Source organism: Lutra lutra, chromosome 17 (assembly GCF_902655055.1).
Source record: "Lutra lutra chromosome 17, mLutLut1.2, whole genome shotgun sequence".
NCBI classification, from domain to species: Eukaryota; Metazoa; Chordata; class Mammalia; order Carnivora; family Mustelidae; genus Lutra; species Lutra lutra.
Window position 1 is genome coordinate 41,100,153 of NC_062294.1, and position 13,396 is coordinate 41,113,548.

General features: G+C 44.9%; 1 protein-coding gene across 8 annotated transcripts in view; it reads left to right on the top strand.

Annotated features, from left to right (window-relative positions):
- Positions 1–13,396, top strand: part of TDRD12 (tudor domain containing 12) — a 66,921-nt gene that overhangs the window by 36,129 nt on the left and 17,396 nt on the right. For 7 of the 8 annotated variants that reach the window (XR_007123867.1, XM_047711098.1, XM_047711100.1 and 4 more), the window contains 9 exons: positions 877–1,062; positions 2,814–2,970; positions 3,460–3,587; positions 5,208–5,399; positions 5,627–5,755; positions 6,803–6,920; positions 7,511–7,650; positions 7,830–8,050; positions 10,411–10,510. Coding sequence is in view for 7 of the 8 variants with exons in the window: in XM_047711098.1 (XP_047567054.1) it covers positions 877–1,062; positions 2,814–2,970; positions 3,460–3,587; positions 5,208–5,399; positions 5,627–5,755; positions 6,803–6,920; positions 7,511–7,650; positions 7,830–8,050; positions 10,411–10,510 (1,371 nt within the window). In the remaining variant the exon portion in view is untranslated. Of the gene's footprint in view, positions 1–876; positions 1,063–2,813; positions 2,971–3,459; positions 3,588–5,207; positions 5,400–5,626; positions 5,756–6,802; positions 6,921–7,510; positions 7,651–7,829; positions 8,051–10,410; positions 10,511–13,396 lie in introns of those variants that run through there. The other variant, XM_047711102.1, reaches the window with a different exon arrangement.

A 13,396-nucleotide genomic window follows, 5' to 3' on the forward strand; every position in this document is an offset into this window, starting at 1 on the left:
GCTTCCCAAGGCACGAATGGCGTCAGGCTTGCCTTCGGTAACACCAGAGGGGCGCCAATTCCGACTTTCTGGCGAAAAGTTCTTCACAATCTTGATGTCCACCGGAAACTAGCAATGAAAACGTTTTCAGACACTCAAGAGCCTCTCAAGAAGGACGCTCCGGAAGTATGTTCCCCACCAGAGCAAGACTGTCAGCCAGGAAGGATGACCGGTCTTGCAGACAGCAGGGACAGTGCCGGGAGGCCACAGAGTGACGGCTGCATGAGGGATACCCAGTCGGTGGTCTGCACTGCTCCTGGGGCTCAGGGCTGGGGGACAAGGATGTCATGCACAAATTGTGCTCATGAGTTCAGCCTCTTGGAACGTAGGGTCACATGTGGCTGGAGAACTCTTTCTGTTGCCACACTTGGGAGGTTTTAGTGACCATTACGTAGAAAAATAAAGGCACCTTTTTCTTCTTAAAGTTTGTTTAAGCAATCTCTACACCCAGTGTGGGGCTCAAACTTACGACCCCGAGATGAAGAGTTGAAGGCTCCTCTAACTGAGCCAGCCAAGCGCCCCAATAAAGGCATGTTTAAAAAAACCCAGCTTTGTAAGTAAAGCCTGATGTACTCACAGATTATTGGGAGGAGCCACGTCCTTGCTCTGGTGAGCTCTAGGCACCTGGTTTTAATTTGGAGCCTAGAAAAGCAAGCGTCTTAGGGCAGGAGTTTGGTGCTGAGAAGAGACACAGGGACTTGTCAAGTGAGGTCTTAGAAAATACCAGAATAAGCCGTGTGTAGTGGCTGTTGGGGTGGGAGGGGAGGTGAGCAAAGAGTTGGAGCTTGTGTTAGTCTCCTGTGCTTCATTCGTGCTTTTGGGGGGGCTGTTTTGCAGGCTCTTCAGAGAAACAGGTTCCCGGGACCCAGCCACACAGAATCCTACTCTTGGCCACCCATAGCCCGGGGCTGTGACGTGGTGGTCATCTCTCACTGTGGAAACAGTCCCCTGCTCTACCTCCCGCCAGTGCTTACAATTCTGCAGATGGGAGGCTGCTACAAGTCTTTGCCAAGCAGAAACGGAGTAAGTTGAAGACTGTCTTGTTTCCACAACAGTGTGGCCTAAATATTTATCTTTAAATTTTACGCTGAACCTTTGGTGAAGTTTGGGTTCCATTACACATTTGGTTTCCATGGCAAGACAGGAACTTACCAGACTCGTTGATTCTCTGACACTGATTCTTCCCCTGAGCCCCCTTTGTGGCCATCGGCTGAGCCTAGAGGTTTCTGGCATTTGGGATGAATATGTAGCTTATAAACTTCTTCTACTGATATAAATCCTCTGTGACAGTCACCCTGGGAGATGGTCAGGCCGTGTACGGTTTTCATTGTTTCATAGGTGAGAAAATTAGCTTCATCTGACAGGTGAGACAAGGTGGGATTAGAATTTAGAGTTTTCTGTTGTGTCCCCCATTCTTTTAATTATTTCACAGCAGCCCACACTGTTGTCGACCCTACTTTATTCTTTCCGTGTGCGGGAGTCTGCAGGGAGTCGTGAAGGGTGCTGGAAAGGAGAGCAGTGGGATGTGGGGTCAGGTGATGGTGGGTAGCGAGTCCTGCTCTGCGGGGTCTGGGCTGTCAGGCGAACCACGTGCAGGAGAGTTCTGTCTCAGACGTGTGTCAGAGGACACGGTGCAGACAGCTCCATCTTTTTTTTTTTTTTTTTTTAAAGATTTTTATTTATTTTATTTGACAGACAGAGATCACAAGTAGGCAGAGAGGCATGCAGAAAGAGAGAGGAGGAAGCAGGCTCCCTGCTGAACAGAGAGTCCAATGCGGGGCTCGATCCCAGGACCCTGGGATCATGACCTGAGCCGAAGGCAGAGGCTTTAACCCACTGAGCCGCCCAGGTGCCCCCGGACAGCTCCATCTTCGTCAGGTGACAGATCGTAGGAAGAAAAGACAGCGTTGCGTGTAGGAGAGATGCTCCTTTTCCTCCTCCTGCCATGCGGTTTTAATGCTTGCCCTTTGGAAATCTGGGTCGGCTGGGTTATTGTGTACTGACCTCCCATCTGTGTCCCTCAGTGAGCAGCTGACCCCTGTGGACCAGCCGCTGCTTGTGTTGCGATAGAACCGGGCTGGGCCAGAAAGGATGTCCAGGTCTTACCTCTCGTGTCCTCTGCTTTCGCCACATCTCTGTGGTCCGCCTGCTGTTAGGCCGGGTGCCCAGAAGCTGGTGCCCACCTGGATCTGCATGCAGGAGAGGGGAGACCTGTTCTGGTCTGCAGCCCATCGAGGGCATGTGTCCGGGAGGGTGTGTGGCAGGCTGTGCGCCCTCGGGAGATAACGGTGTGCGGTCTGCCCTCAGATACCCCCTAAGGAAGTGATGCCCTTTCCTAAAGCCCCTTTTAGGAGGCCGTTAGTTCGCCTGGTCCCTGGGAGCAGGAGCCCTGGAGCCAGACCGCCTGGTTCAGATCCTGTTGCTCCCAGCTATTAGCTGTGCGGCCTTGGGCAACTAACTTTACCTCTCTGTGCCTCACACCCCGCATCTGTGACGTCGTGAGGTGATAATAGGTCCTACCCTGTGAGAGTCTTTTAAAGACACAGTGAATTAATATTCGTGTATATTAATTGGTGTAAGCTCTAGAGGAATCTGAGTCCGTGTGTCTAAATCCATTCTAATCAAATTATATCCTTTCTGACCTCCAGGATAATGATGATAGCAAACGAGTTAGGTAGTGCTCCCCCCGTGCCAGGAGATGGTCTGCATGCTTCAGCATACACTAGGCTCAATCCCTAACTTTTGCCCCAAATTATGTGAATTTGTCTTTGCAGCCTCTGGCAGTCATCGTGTGCCCTGGGTGGAAAAAGGCTCAGTTTATTTTTGAATTACTGGAAGACTATAGCACGTCCTCCAGGCCTCTTCATCCCATGTTGTTAACAATCGGACTCCACAAAGATGAAGCCAAAAACATGAAGCTTCCAAGGGGGTGTAAGCATCCTTTCCAAGCTGTTTGGTTTTCCCTTGCAGCGGGCAGTGGAGGCCTGCCAGGCGGGCGCCGCTGCTGACCGGGACACGGGCTTGTGCGATGGTGTTACCTGTCCTGCTACAGGTGGGACCTCACTGTCCCACAGGCGGGCACAGAAGGATGAAGGTTGGACCTTGGCTCACAGCCGTTCCACTGAGAAAATGCCATGATCTCCTTTACCCACTATTTATCGAATACCTCCTGTTCATTAGATGTCGACCGAGCCCCCGCCCCTGCCTTTCAGGAGCACAAACACCCGTGGGAGCCCAGGTGTTAGATAAGGACAGGTGTTGGCCTGGACGGGCAGGCTGCACCCCTCCCCCCAGCTAGAAAAACCATTTTGTGCCCCATTAGACCTCAGGTCTAGAAGTATGTGGCATCTTAGCAAAGGAAGTGTGAGGGAAAACCTGTGGAAAACCTGAATGTTCATCATCTTCTCTTTCCACACGTAGGTGAGGTCATCGTTACAACACCCCACAGCCTCCTGAGACTTCTCAGATACCAGAGCTTGTTATTTCTTAGACTCTGTCATCTCATCTTGGATGAGGTAGAGGTGCTGTTCTCTGAAGCTAGTGAGGAGGTAAGTGTGGCCTCCATCCAAAGTCATTATCACTCAGAAATAAGTGTATAAGTGACTGAGGACTTAACTGCTTTTAGGAATCAGGAGAGGATGTGTTTATTGGTGGTGGTGGGGGGGAGCCAGTTAATCTGGGAAGATTTTCCATTTAACTTTTATAATTTTGAAGAGAGTTTGTCTGAAATTTCCTTCCCCAATTTTTTTTTTAAAGATTTTGTTTATTTATTTGAGAGAGAGTGACAGAGATAGTGAGAGCATGAGTGAGTGGGAAGGAGAGGGAGAAGCAGGCTCCTCCCTGACCAGGGCACCTGATGGGCTCAGTCCCACGACTCCTGGATCATGACCTGAGCCAAAGGCAGGTGCTTAACGACTGAGCCACCCAGCATCCCTCCTCCTTCCCAAATTTTAAAGTTCTCTTTGAAGAGCAAAAATTTTCTGGTGAGGTTTTCTAAAGTACTGATATTTTTATGATTATGGAAGCAGTAAGTTTTATTCTAGAAAATTTGGGGTATAGAGAAAAATACTTGAAAAGCCCCAGCATCCATTGTGTTACCCTTGGAGGTAATCATTGTTTCTGTTTTGGAGTAATCCCTGTTTGTAATACCTGTTGTAATTTATAATTCTAAATCCCTTTTCTAATTCCAGTTGATCCGCAGAACTGACAACATCAGGCCTTACTTTATGGCTAGCTCATAACTTGCATTTTCAGTAAGTGGTGTCAGAGCGGTGTCCTGCGGTGTGATTCTTCGCTGGCCACAGGCCAGTATGGAATCCTGTGGGCATAACATAACTTTTTTAAATGGTCCGATTTTTGGACATTTAGCATCGTTTGTGTGTATGTCTCTAAAGAATATAGGTCTTTTTTGCACATTTCCCTTAGGGTCTATTTCTAGGAGGGGATTAATGGATCACAGACTATGAACTCTTACAGGAAGGCGTTTCTTGGGCGCAGTGTAACAGGATGACCACAAGCATTTCATGTGGCAGCAGTGACGTCCCCACGTTCAAGTCCAGGCTTTGTCGCTTACCGACCGTGTGGGCCTCTGCAGGGTTTGGGAATGTCTCTAAAGCCTCAGTTCTGATTTGCAAAGCTAATATCCAGTATACCGCACCGTGCAGTTGCCTTTCTGAAAGCAGAGACCCCCGTGGACAGCGTGCTGCCACGCCCCACGCCCCGGGCAGGGGGAGAGCCTTAGGCCAGCTCTCGTTTTCAGTTGGCGTGTTAAACGTGGCATCTCGCGTGAGCGTCCTGTATTTCCTTGATTACTTGTCAAGCCGAGTGTCCGTACTGGTCACTGGTACAGTTCTTCTCTGGGCGGCGTGTTTATTTTCTTTGCTTATTTTCTGTTGGCAGGATCATCTTTTTGTAGCCTGTTTGTAGACCTTTTTAATATAAGGATGTTAATGCTTTGTTATATATGTTACACATTCACCCAGATATTGTTTGTGTTTTATTATGTTTATATTTAACATTCTCTCCTTCTAGTTTTTCTCTTTTGTTTGGAAAGGCCTTCCCGCACTCTGACAACAGAAAGTGTACAGTTCTTTACCGGTCATGTTCTGTCAACCAGTGATTATCCGCTTCTGAAATGAAAGTGGAATTAATTCTACTAATTTTTTTAGATGTTTGCTATACTGGATAACTTTAAAAAAAATATTGACATTGAAGAAAGGGAATCTGCACCACATCAGATTGTTGCCGTGGGCGTTCACTGGAGCGGACACATAGAGCTGTTGGTCAAGGAGTTCATGAACGACCCCTACATCGTGGTCACGGCCCTGGAAGAGGCTGCTCTCTACGGCAGCGTCCAGCAGGTACAGGCTCGTGGGTGAATGGGAGGTGGGGGCTGATGAACACAAAGCCAGGAGCCTTGGTTTCGTGGCCACCTCCTAAAATAGTACAGCTTTAATCTCATGCACAATAATCCATATTGATTTTCTGTACACTTTCCCGTTAAGATCTCACTTACCGATGAAAAGTGAAACTGGTGCACCTCGAATGTGTTTTTTAAAACCACGTTGTTGCTATATTTCATCACCAGGTAGTGCACCTTTGCCTAGAATGTGAAAAAACCTCTACTTTACTCCAGACTCTAGATTTCATTCCAAGTCAAGCACAAAAGACCTTGATCTTCACTGGTTCTGTAGCTGAAACAGAAACCGTGTGTAAGGTGAGCCCATACAGTGCCCTTACTGTTTGTTTAAACTGTGATGGAATCTCGAAATCATCAGAGAATTACCGGTAGTTAAGTATTTGACAGGGGGTAAGACGTTAGCAGTTGATCGTCAGTCAGAAGAGACGGGGCTGTGGAGTATGCGTAGCAATGAGACAGGACAGCGGGAGGCCTGTCCTCGGGGGAGAGCCGAGCAGGTGTTCCCCAAGGAGGCCAGTACCTTGTGTTTTGTCACTGAATTAGTCCCATTCATAAAGAAATGCCAGCGACTTCTGTATCCTCTGTTTCAAAACATAGAGACAGTAACACCAAGAGATAGATTGTGTGGCCAGAAAAGCCACTAAGCTGATGACAGATTTGTTTAAATAATCTAAATCTGCATGGATAGTAAAATGTAGAAATGAAGCTAAATACAAATTAAAATGTAAGAAGCAGGGCCTCCTGGGTGGTGCAGTCAGTTAGGCTTCCAGCCTAACTTGGTTTTGGCTCAGGTCTTGACCTCAGAGTCCTGAGATCGAGCCCCGCATCAGTCTCCATGCTCCCGGGGAGTCTGCGTGAGATTCTCTCTGTCCCTCTGCCCCTCTCCCCCCACCGCCAACACATGTGCGCGCTATCTCAAATAAATATTTTGAAAAAAAGGTTCTATTAAAAAATTAAAAATATATAAATCAGTAGTATAGCCACCTTTCAGCGATGATGAAGTGGAGGTATCAGGACTGCCTGGGGCATGCTGGCACATAAGTTGGGTGTGTGTGTACATGCGTATGCATACACATGTGTGGGTGCACGCGTTTTTGAAAAGGAAGGAAAATGGTTGTAGCAAAACGTTGGCTTCATTTGAGCAAGTGTTTAGAAACAAACTATAGAATTTTAGAAATATATTTGTTTCCGTTTACAATCATCTTGTTCTTAAAAGTTGTAGATCAATGAGGTAATACCATCACAGATAATTTTAAATGTCTTATACTGATAATTGTTGATGGAACAATTAATTTCAAGCTTATGTTCCTGACTCTGAGCTGGCCTATTTGGTTTCATCTTTAGGTAATAGAAAGCAGTTCAATATTTTGCTTGAAAATGCATAAAGAAGTGGTTTTTAATTTAAAAAGTGTTTTAGAACAGTGGAAGAAGAAGTTAAGTTCTGGCTCTCACATTGTCTTAGGTAAGTATTTTAATTTCTACTTCCATTTAGAGAAGGCTGAGCTAATAGGAATCATGTCTTCCATTTGTTTGTTATAGCTCATGTCCAAATTTCTCATTTCCCAGATTTACTGAGAATTTATTAGAAATGTTAATTTCAAAATGAAGGTTAAGCTCTGCCAAGATTTTGGTGTTGAGGCAAAGGCAGGGCCCTGCGGACCTCTGAGTGTAGCAGCCGTGAGTGTAGGCCTTCACCCCGGGGTTCCAGCCGGAACATGAACGTGTGTGTGCCTGTGATGAAATCTGTCACAGATGCAATGTTAGAGATCGAAAAGTCAGAATGTATAAAAGAAGTGAAAGATTGATGGACAGCCTAGATTTGTCATAGAAAGAAGCATTTTCCAAGCTAAAATTAGGGAGGCCACTCTTCTCTGGAACCTCATCACTGGGCTGTGGTGTTTTGGGGAAAAAAAAAATGAGGAAGAAGTTTGTTGGCATCTAAAAAGTGAGATGCAGTAGAGAACGGTGTTGAAGTCCAGTTCATGGAATTGCTCTGTAGTAAGTGCGGGAAGGCCGCAGCCTCCTTTGTGACTCTCGGACCCTTCTTTCCAGCCTTGACGGATGACTGCATACCGCTCTTGGCCATCACCGACGCCACGTGTGTGATTCACTTCAGCTTTCCTTCCTCCCCCAAAATTTTTGGTGGACGCCTGTACTGCATATCGGATCATTTTCAGAGTTCCGCCGAGCAGGTTTTATGAACTTTCATGATCTTTAAATATTCTGCCGGTATTGTGCTCGCTTCGGCAGCACATATACTAAAATATTCTGCCGGTATTTTCTGCACAATGACGAATTCAGAATCCACAAACTTTTGTCATTTAGACTGGGGTGGATGACCTGTTGCCTTCCTTCACCCTCCGATTTTAAGGGTTCTCCTGCAGAACAGGCGGATAAGAAGACCAAATCTGTCTTGCTGCTGACGGAGAGGAGCGCGTGCCACGCGGTCGGCGTCCTGCGCTACCTGGAGCGGGCGGGTGCTGAGATCCCATCGGAGCTGTATGAGTTTACTGCGGGGGTTCTGGAAGCCAAGGAAGATAAAAAAACCAGAAGGCCTCTCTGTCCATATCTTAAGGCATTTGGTTTTTGCAAGTAAGCCAGTCATTTTTTTAAAAACTGGAAGGTAACAAGCCTGATAATTTCCAGACCTGTACCCCTGGGGCAAATAATACGTTATATATTAATTTGAAAAATTGGAATGTACAGTAAAGTGCACAGTGATATGTTTATTGCTGGGTGACTTTTCCGTGTGTACACAGGATGTACACTGCCGCCCACCTCTGGGGGACTCCTACCCAGTCTGCCCCCCCCCCCAGAAGTAACCGCCCCCCACTCTCCATGCTGATGAACTTTGCTCGTTTCCCAACATTATGTAAATGGAGTTGTTTGTTCAACTTACTGTCTGCGACATTCCTCTATGGTCCTCTGTGCTTTGGATCGATTAATTTACCTGTCTACTTAGTGGCGTGGGATTGTGTTGCATACATAGAACACAGTGTATGTTTCCAGTCTCCGTTGATGGGCCTGTGAATTGTTTCCAGCTTTTGGCTATTACGGATGAAGCTGCTGTGTCTTTTTGCGGAAACGTACACCTGTTTCCTTGGGGTGTAGACTTTGGTGTGGGGTTGCTGGGCCACAGGGTGAGCACACATGTAACCTTTCGGAGGTGTGTGACTGTTTCACAGTCCCATCAGCAGCAGGTGACAGAGATGCATGGCTCCACACCCTCCCCAACAGAGTGGTCCTGGGGGCGTAGCGGCACACCATGGTTTCCATCTGTGTTTCCCGAGTAATTAATATAATAGTATTTTTTCACATGCCTGTGGGACATTTGACCATCCTCTTTAAAGTGCTTGTTCAGGTCTTTTGCCCATTTTTGAAATTATTGGGTGTTACCCTTTTTCTTCCTGGTTTGGTTGGCGTACTTTATTCATTCTAGATATAACTGCTTTGTCAGAGGTGTGCCTTGAGAAGATCTCTTCCCAGTCGATGGCTTGCCTTTTCACTCTTATGAGTCTTTTTTTTTTTTTTAAAGATTTTATTTATTTGTCATAGAGAGAGAAGCGAGAGTGAGCACAGGCAGACAGAGTGGCAGGCAGAGGCAGAGGGAGAAGCAGGCTCCCCGCCAAGCAAGGAGCCCGATGTGGGACTCGATCCCAGGACGCCGGGATCATGACCCGAGCCGAAGGCAGCCGCTTAACCAACTGAGCCACCCAGGCGTCCCTCTTATGAGTCTTTTGATGAACAGACCTTTTAATTTTGATGAAGTATATTCTGGTTGCTGTTATTTTGTGTCCTTAGGTGAGAAATACTTGCTGATCTCTAGGTCGTGAAGACACTCTTCTGTATTTTCTTCTGGAAGTTTTATAGACTGTTTTCACACTTAAGTGTGTAATCTAGGTTGAGTTAATGTTTGTGTAGAGTGTGAGATATGGGGCAAGGATTACTTTTTCCTGTGTGGATAGTCACTTGTTCCAGTATACTTTATTTAAAACGTCGCTGCATTCTCCCTGAGTTGGTGCCTTGGACATAAACCAGATGATAGTGTGTGGTCCACTTTTGGACTCTCTGTGTTCTATTGGTCTCTTTGTCCTTATGCTGGTACTGCATTTTCTCACTGTAGCTTGTATTCTAGTGAGTCCTGGAAGCTGGTATGTGAGTTCTTCAACTTCGCTCTTCATCAGGGTTGTTCTGGCTATTTAAGTCAGCAGTATCTCCACGTGCATTTTGGAATAGGCTTGTCAGTTTCCTCAGAAACATTACCTGGCTTTTGAGAGCACATGTGTTGATGCTGTAAATCAGTTTGGAGAGCGTGGATATCAGCAGTCATGGGGGCCTTCTCACTGATGCAGACACGATGCCAATACTTGATCAGTGATCGCAGGGACTGGGTAGGAGATGTCTGATGTGTATCGAGTACATTGAGTTTCATCTTAAAATAACTATTGACATGAACTTTTTGAACTATGGTACATTAAAGAGGTTATTAGTAGTGATTTTGATTATGCTATTGACTTTTTAAAAAGTTTTTAATATTTTTATTAACATATAAATTTATGCTATTGACTTTTGAAACCAAAGCTTTATTTCTCAGTTTGGGTTACAGAATGACTTCTGGTTTAGATGTTAATTATTAGACTTTGTTTTGGGTTGTTGTGATAAATTTCTGATTCGGAGTCTTTGTTTTCAAGTACATTTTGTTCATTTACAGAATGTCTAGAGAAATGGAGTAACTCTTTAAGTTTATTTCGTGTTAATTAAATTTTAGGACCTCTTTTCACTAATGTTCATGTTGTGTCATCTGAATTATTTAATATGGTTACTTTAAATTATTTAGAGTGAAGGTCCTCTGATTTCAATTATAGATTGATTTTCCTGAAGAATAGTTTAAAATTCATGTTAAAAATTACTGTCTTATTTTTGTTTTTAAAATCCAGTTACTTTTTTTTCAGAGACAAAAGGATCTGTCCTGATAGACACCATGTTAATCTAGAAATAGATATGCCAAGGAAATTATCCAACCAAGCCCTACCAACATTTGGATACATCAAAGTAAGTTCTGCTGCACTCTGTTCAATGATAAATGGTCATTTTAATGAATGTATTTCATTCTTTTTCTTTTAGATTGCTCTATTTATCTGATAGAGCAAGTGTGCGAGCATGTAAGCATGGGGTGGCAAAGGCAGAGAGGGAGAGAATCCTCAAACGATCCCCCCCAGTGAGTGTGGAGCCTGACACAGGGATCAGTCCCAGAACCCTGAGATCATGACCTGAGCTGAAACCAAGAGTCAGACGCTCAACTGACTGAGCACGTAGGTGCCCCTGAACATGCTTCATTCTTAAGCAGCAGAACAATAATGACGCTTTTTTTTTTTTAAAGATTTTATTTATTTATTTGACAGAGAGAAATCACAAGTAGGCAGAGAGGCAGGCAGAGAGAGAGGAGGAAGCAGGCTCCCTGCTGAGCAGAAAGCCCGATGTGGGGCTTGAACCCAGGACCTGGGATCATGACCTGAGCCGAAGGCAGCGGCCTAACCCACTGAGCCACCCAGGCGCCCCAATAATGACGCTTTTAATGAACTGCTATTGATCTGATAGTAGGCCATGGATCCTTATAAGGTGCCTTATTTTAATACCCCAGTTTATTTAGAAAACCAAGGTCAAATTGGGAAAATAGATAAATACTTCAACAGTTAAAGGGTTTTGTAGTTATAGTTTCAGAAAGTTATTTTCATCTGGGGATGGGGACCACTAAAAATACTGCAGTGATAGCACACACATCTTTTCACAACATCTGTGATTATTCCTTTGAGGACATTTCTGAAATGCAGATAAAATTGCTAAGTTAAGAGTGTCACTTTCTTTTGAATCCTTTTTGATACTACTTTCTTCTTGAGTCCAAGATTGCTCTCCTTTCCGCCCTCTCTTTTCCCTAAGACAGGTCTGTTCTGCTCATTTGCACCGTTCTCTCTCCCTCGTTCTGTCACCTCATTTCAGAGTTTTTAAAAATTTATATTGTTGTTTTGTACATATCATTTATCATATATGTATCTTACATATTATTTTTTAAGATTTTACGTAATCTCTACACCCAACAGGACTCTTGAACTCACAGCCCTGAGGTCAAGAGTCCTATGCTCCACTGACCGAGCCGGCCGTGTGTCCCATTATTTTCTTAATTAACGAGAAGAAAGGTAGCTTGTTTTGAAATGGAAGGGTACAGTTTTGGTCTGTCTTGTGGTTACATCTTTTCTAGTGGCTCTCATCTGTAGGGAACGTTACTCTCCTTATTCTCTTTTTTGGTATGATTTAATAGGGATTTGACTTTGATACTTCGCTATTGTTCTTTTTAAAGATTTTATTTATTTATTTGTCAGAGAGAGTGTGCACAAGCAGGGGGAGTTGCAGGCAAAGCAGGCAGAGGGAGAAGCAGGCTCCCACCAAGTAAGGAGCCCCATGTGGCATTTGATCCCAGGACTCTGGGATCATGACCTGAGCCAAAAGTAGTGGCTCAACCGACTGAGCCACCTAGGCGTCCTATTATGGCTCTTTTTAGATAAAATATATTTTCCTTAAATTTTAGAAGGAGATGTTGGTCAGGGTGATTTTTAATTTCAGAATTCTCATTCCTGTCGTTTCTTATTAAAAAAGTAGGAGACCTAGTTTCTGAGATTGTTAAGATCTTCTGGCCCTGTTTTCCTCCCCCACTTGTGTCTGACCCTTCTCTTCCCTCATTTCTGGTGTCTTTGGGTGGATGGTTCTGAGACTCCACAAGGCTCCAGGCTTCGCCCACTGTTGGAGTGGATGAACGCCTCCAGGCTCAGCTGCTCTTGTCCCACAGCCCCCCTTTCCCCCCAACCCCAGCCCCATATTTCTAGTGAGTACTTGTTCCTGCTCATGGACTTCTCCTGTGTTTGGGTCCATCAGACAGTGACACCATGCGGGCTTTGTGATCTGGCTGGGTTTTGTTCATCTGCTATTTTGTTATTGTTGTTGTTTAAATTAATTAATATTTATTTATTTATTTTTAAAATTTTCCTGCATCTATTTTCTTTTTATTTTATTTTATTTTATTTATTTATTTGACAGAGATCACAAGTGGGGGGGGCGGAGTAGGCTCCCTGCTGAGCAGAGAGATGCGGGGCTCCATCCTAGGACCCTGGGATCATGACCTGAGATGAAGGCAGAGGCTTTAACCCACTGAGCCACCCAGGTGCCCCTGGTATTTTTTTTTTAAGAACCATTTAGGTTTATAGAAGAATTGAACAGAAAATACAGAGTTCCCTCTACCACCCCTCCCCACAAAAGTTCTTCCTATTATTAACTTCTTGCATTAGTGTAGTGCACGTGTGACATTTGATTGTGACATCCGCCAATATTGATACGTTATTTTTTTTTAAGATTTTATTTATTTATTTGACAGAGATCACAAGTAGGCAGAGAGGCAGGCACAGAGAGAGGAGGAAGCAGGCTCCCCACTGAGCAGAGAGCCTGATGCGGGGCTCGATCCCAGGACTCTGGGATCATGACCTGAGCCGAAGGCAGAGGCTTTAACCCACTGAGCCACCCAGGCGCCCCTTGATATGTTATTTTTAACTAAAGTCTGTAGTTTATATTGAGATTTACTCCCTGTAGTGCACATTCTAGGGATTTTGCCAAATGGGTAGCGACACCTGTCCACCATGATGGTATCACATAATTCTTAACACTGCTCGAAAGTTCCCCATGCTCCACCCTTCCCCTCTTCCCCAGAACTGGTAATCTCCGACACTTACACTGTAAAGCCTTTTCCAGAATGTCATGTAGTTGGAACTATACAATATGTGGGTTTTTCAGACTGGCTTCTCTCACTTAGCAATATGCACTTGAGGTTCCTCCACATCGTCTTGTGTTTTTGTGGGTCATTTTTTATTGCTGAATAGACTGAATAGACCAGTT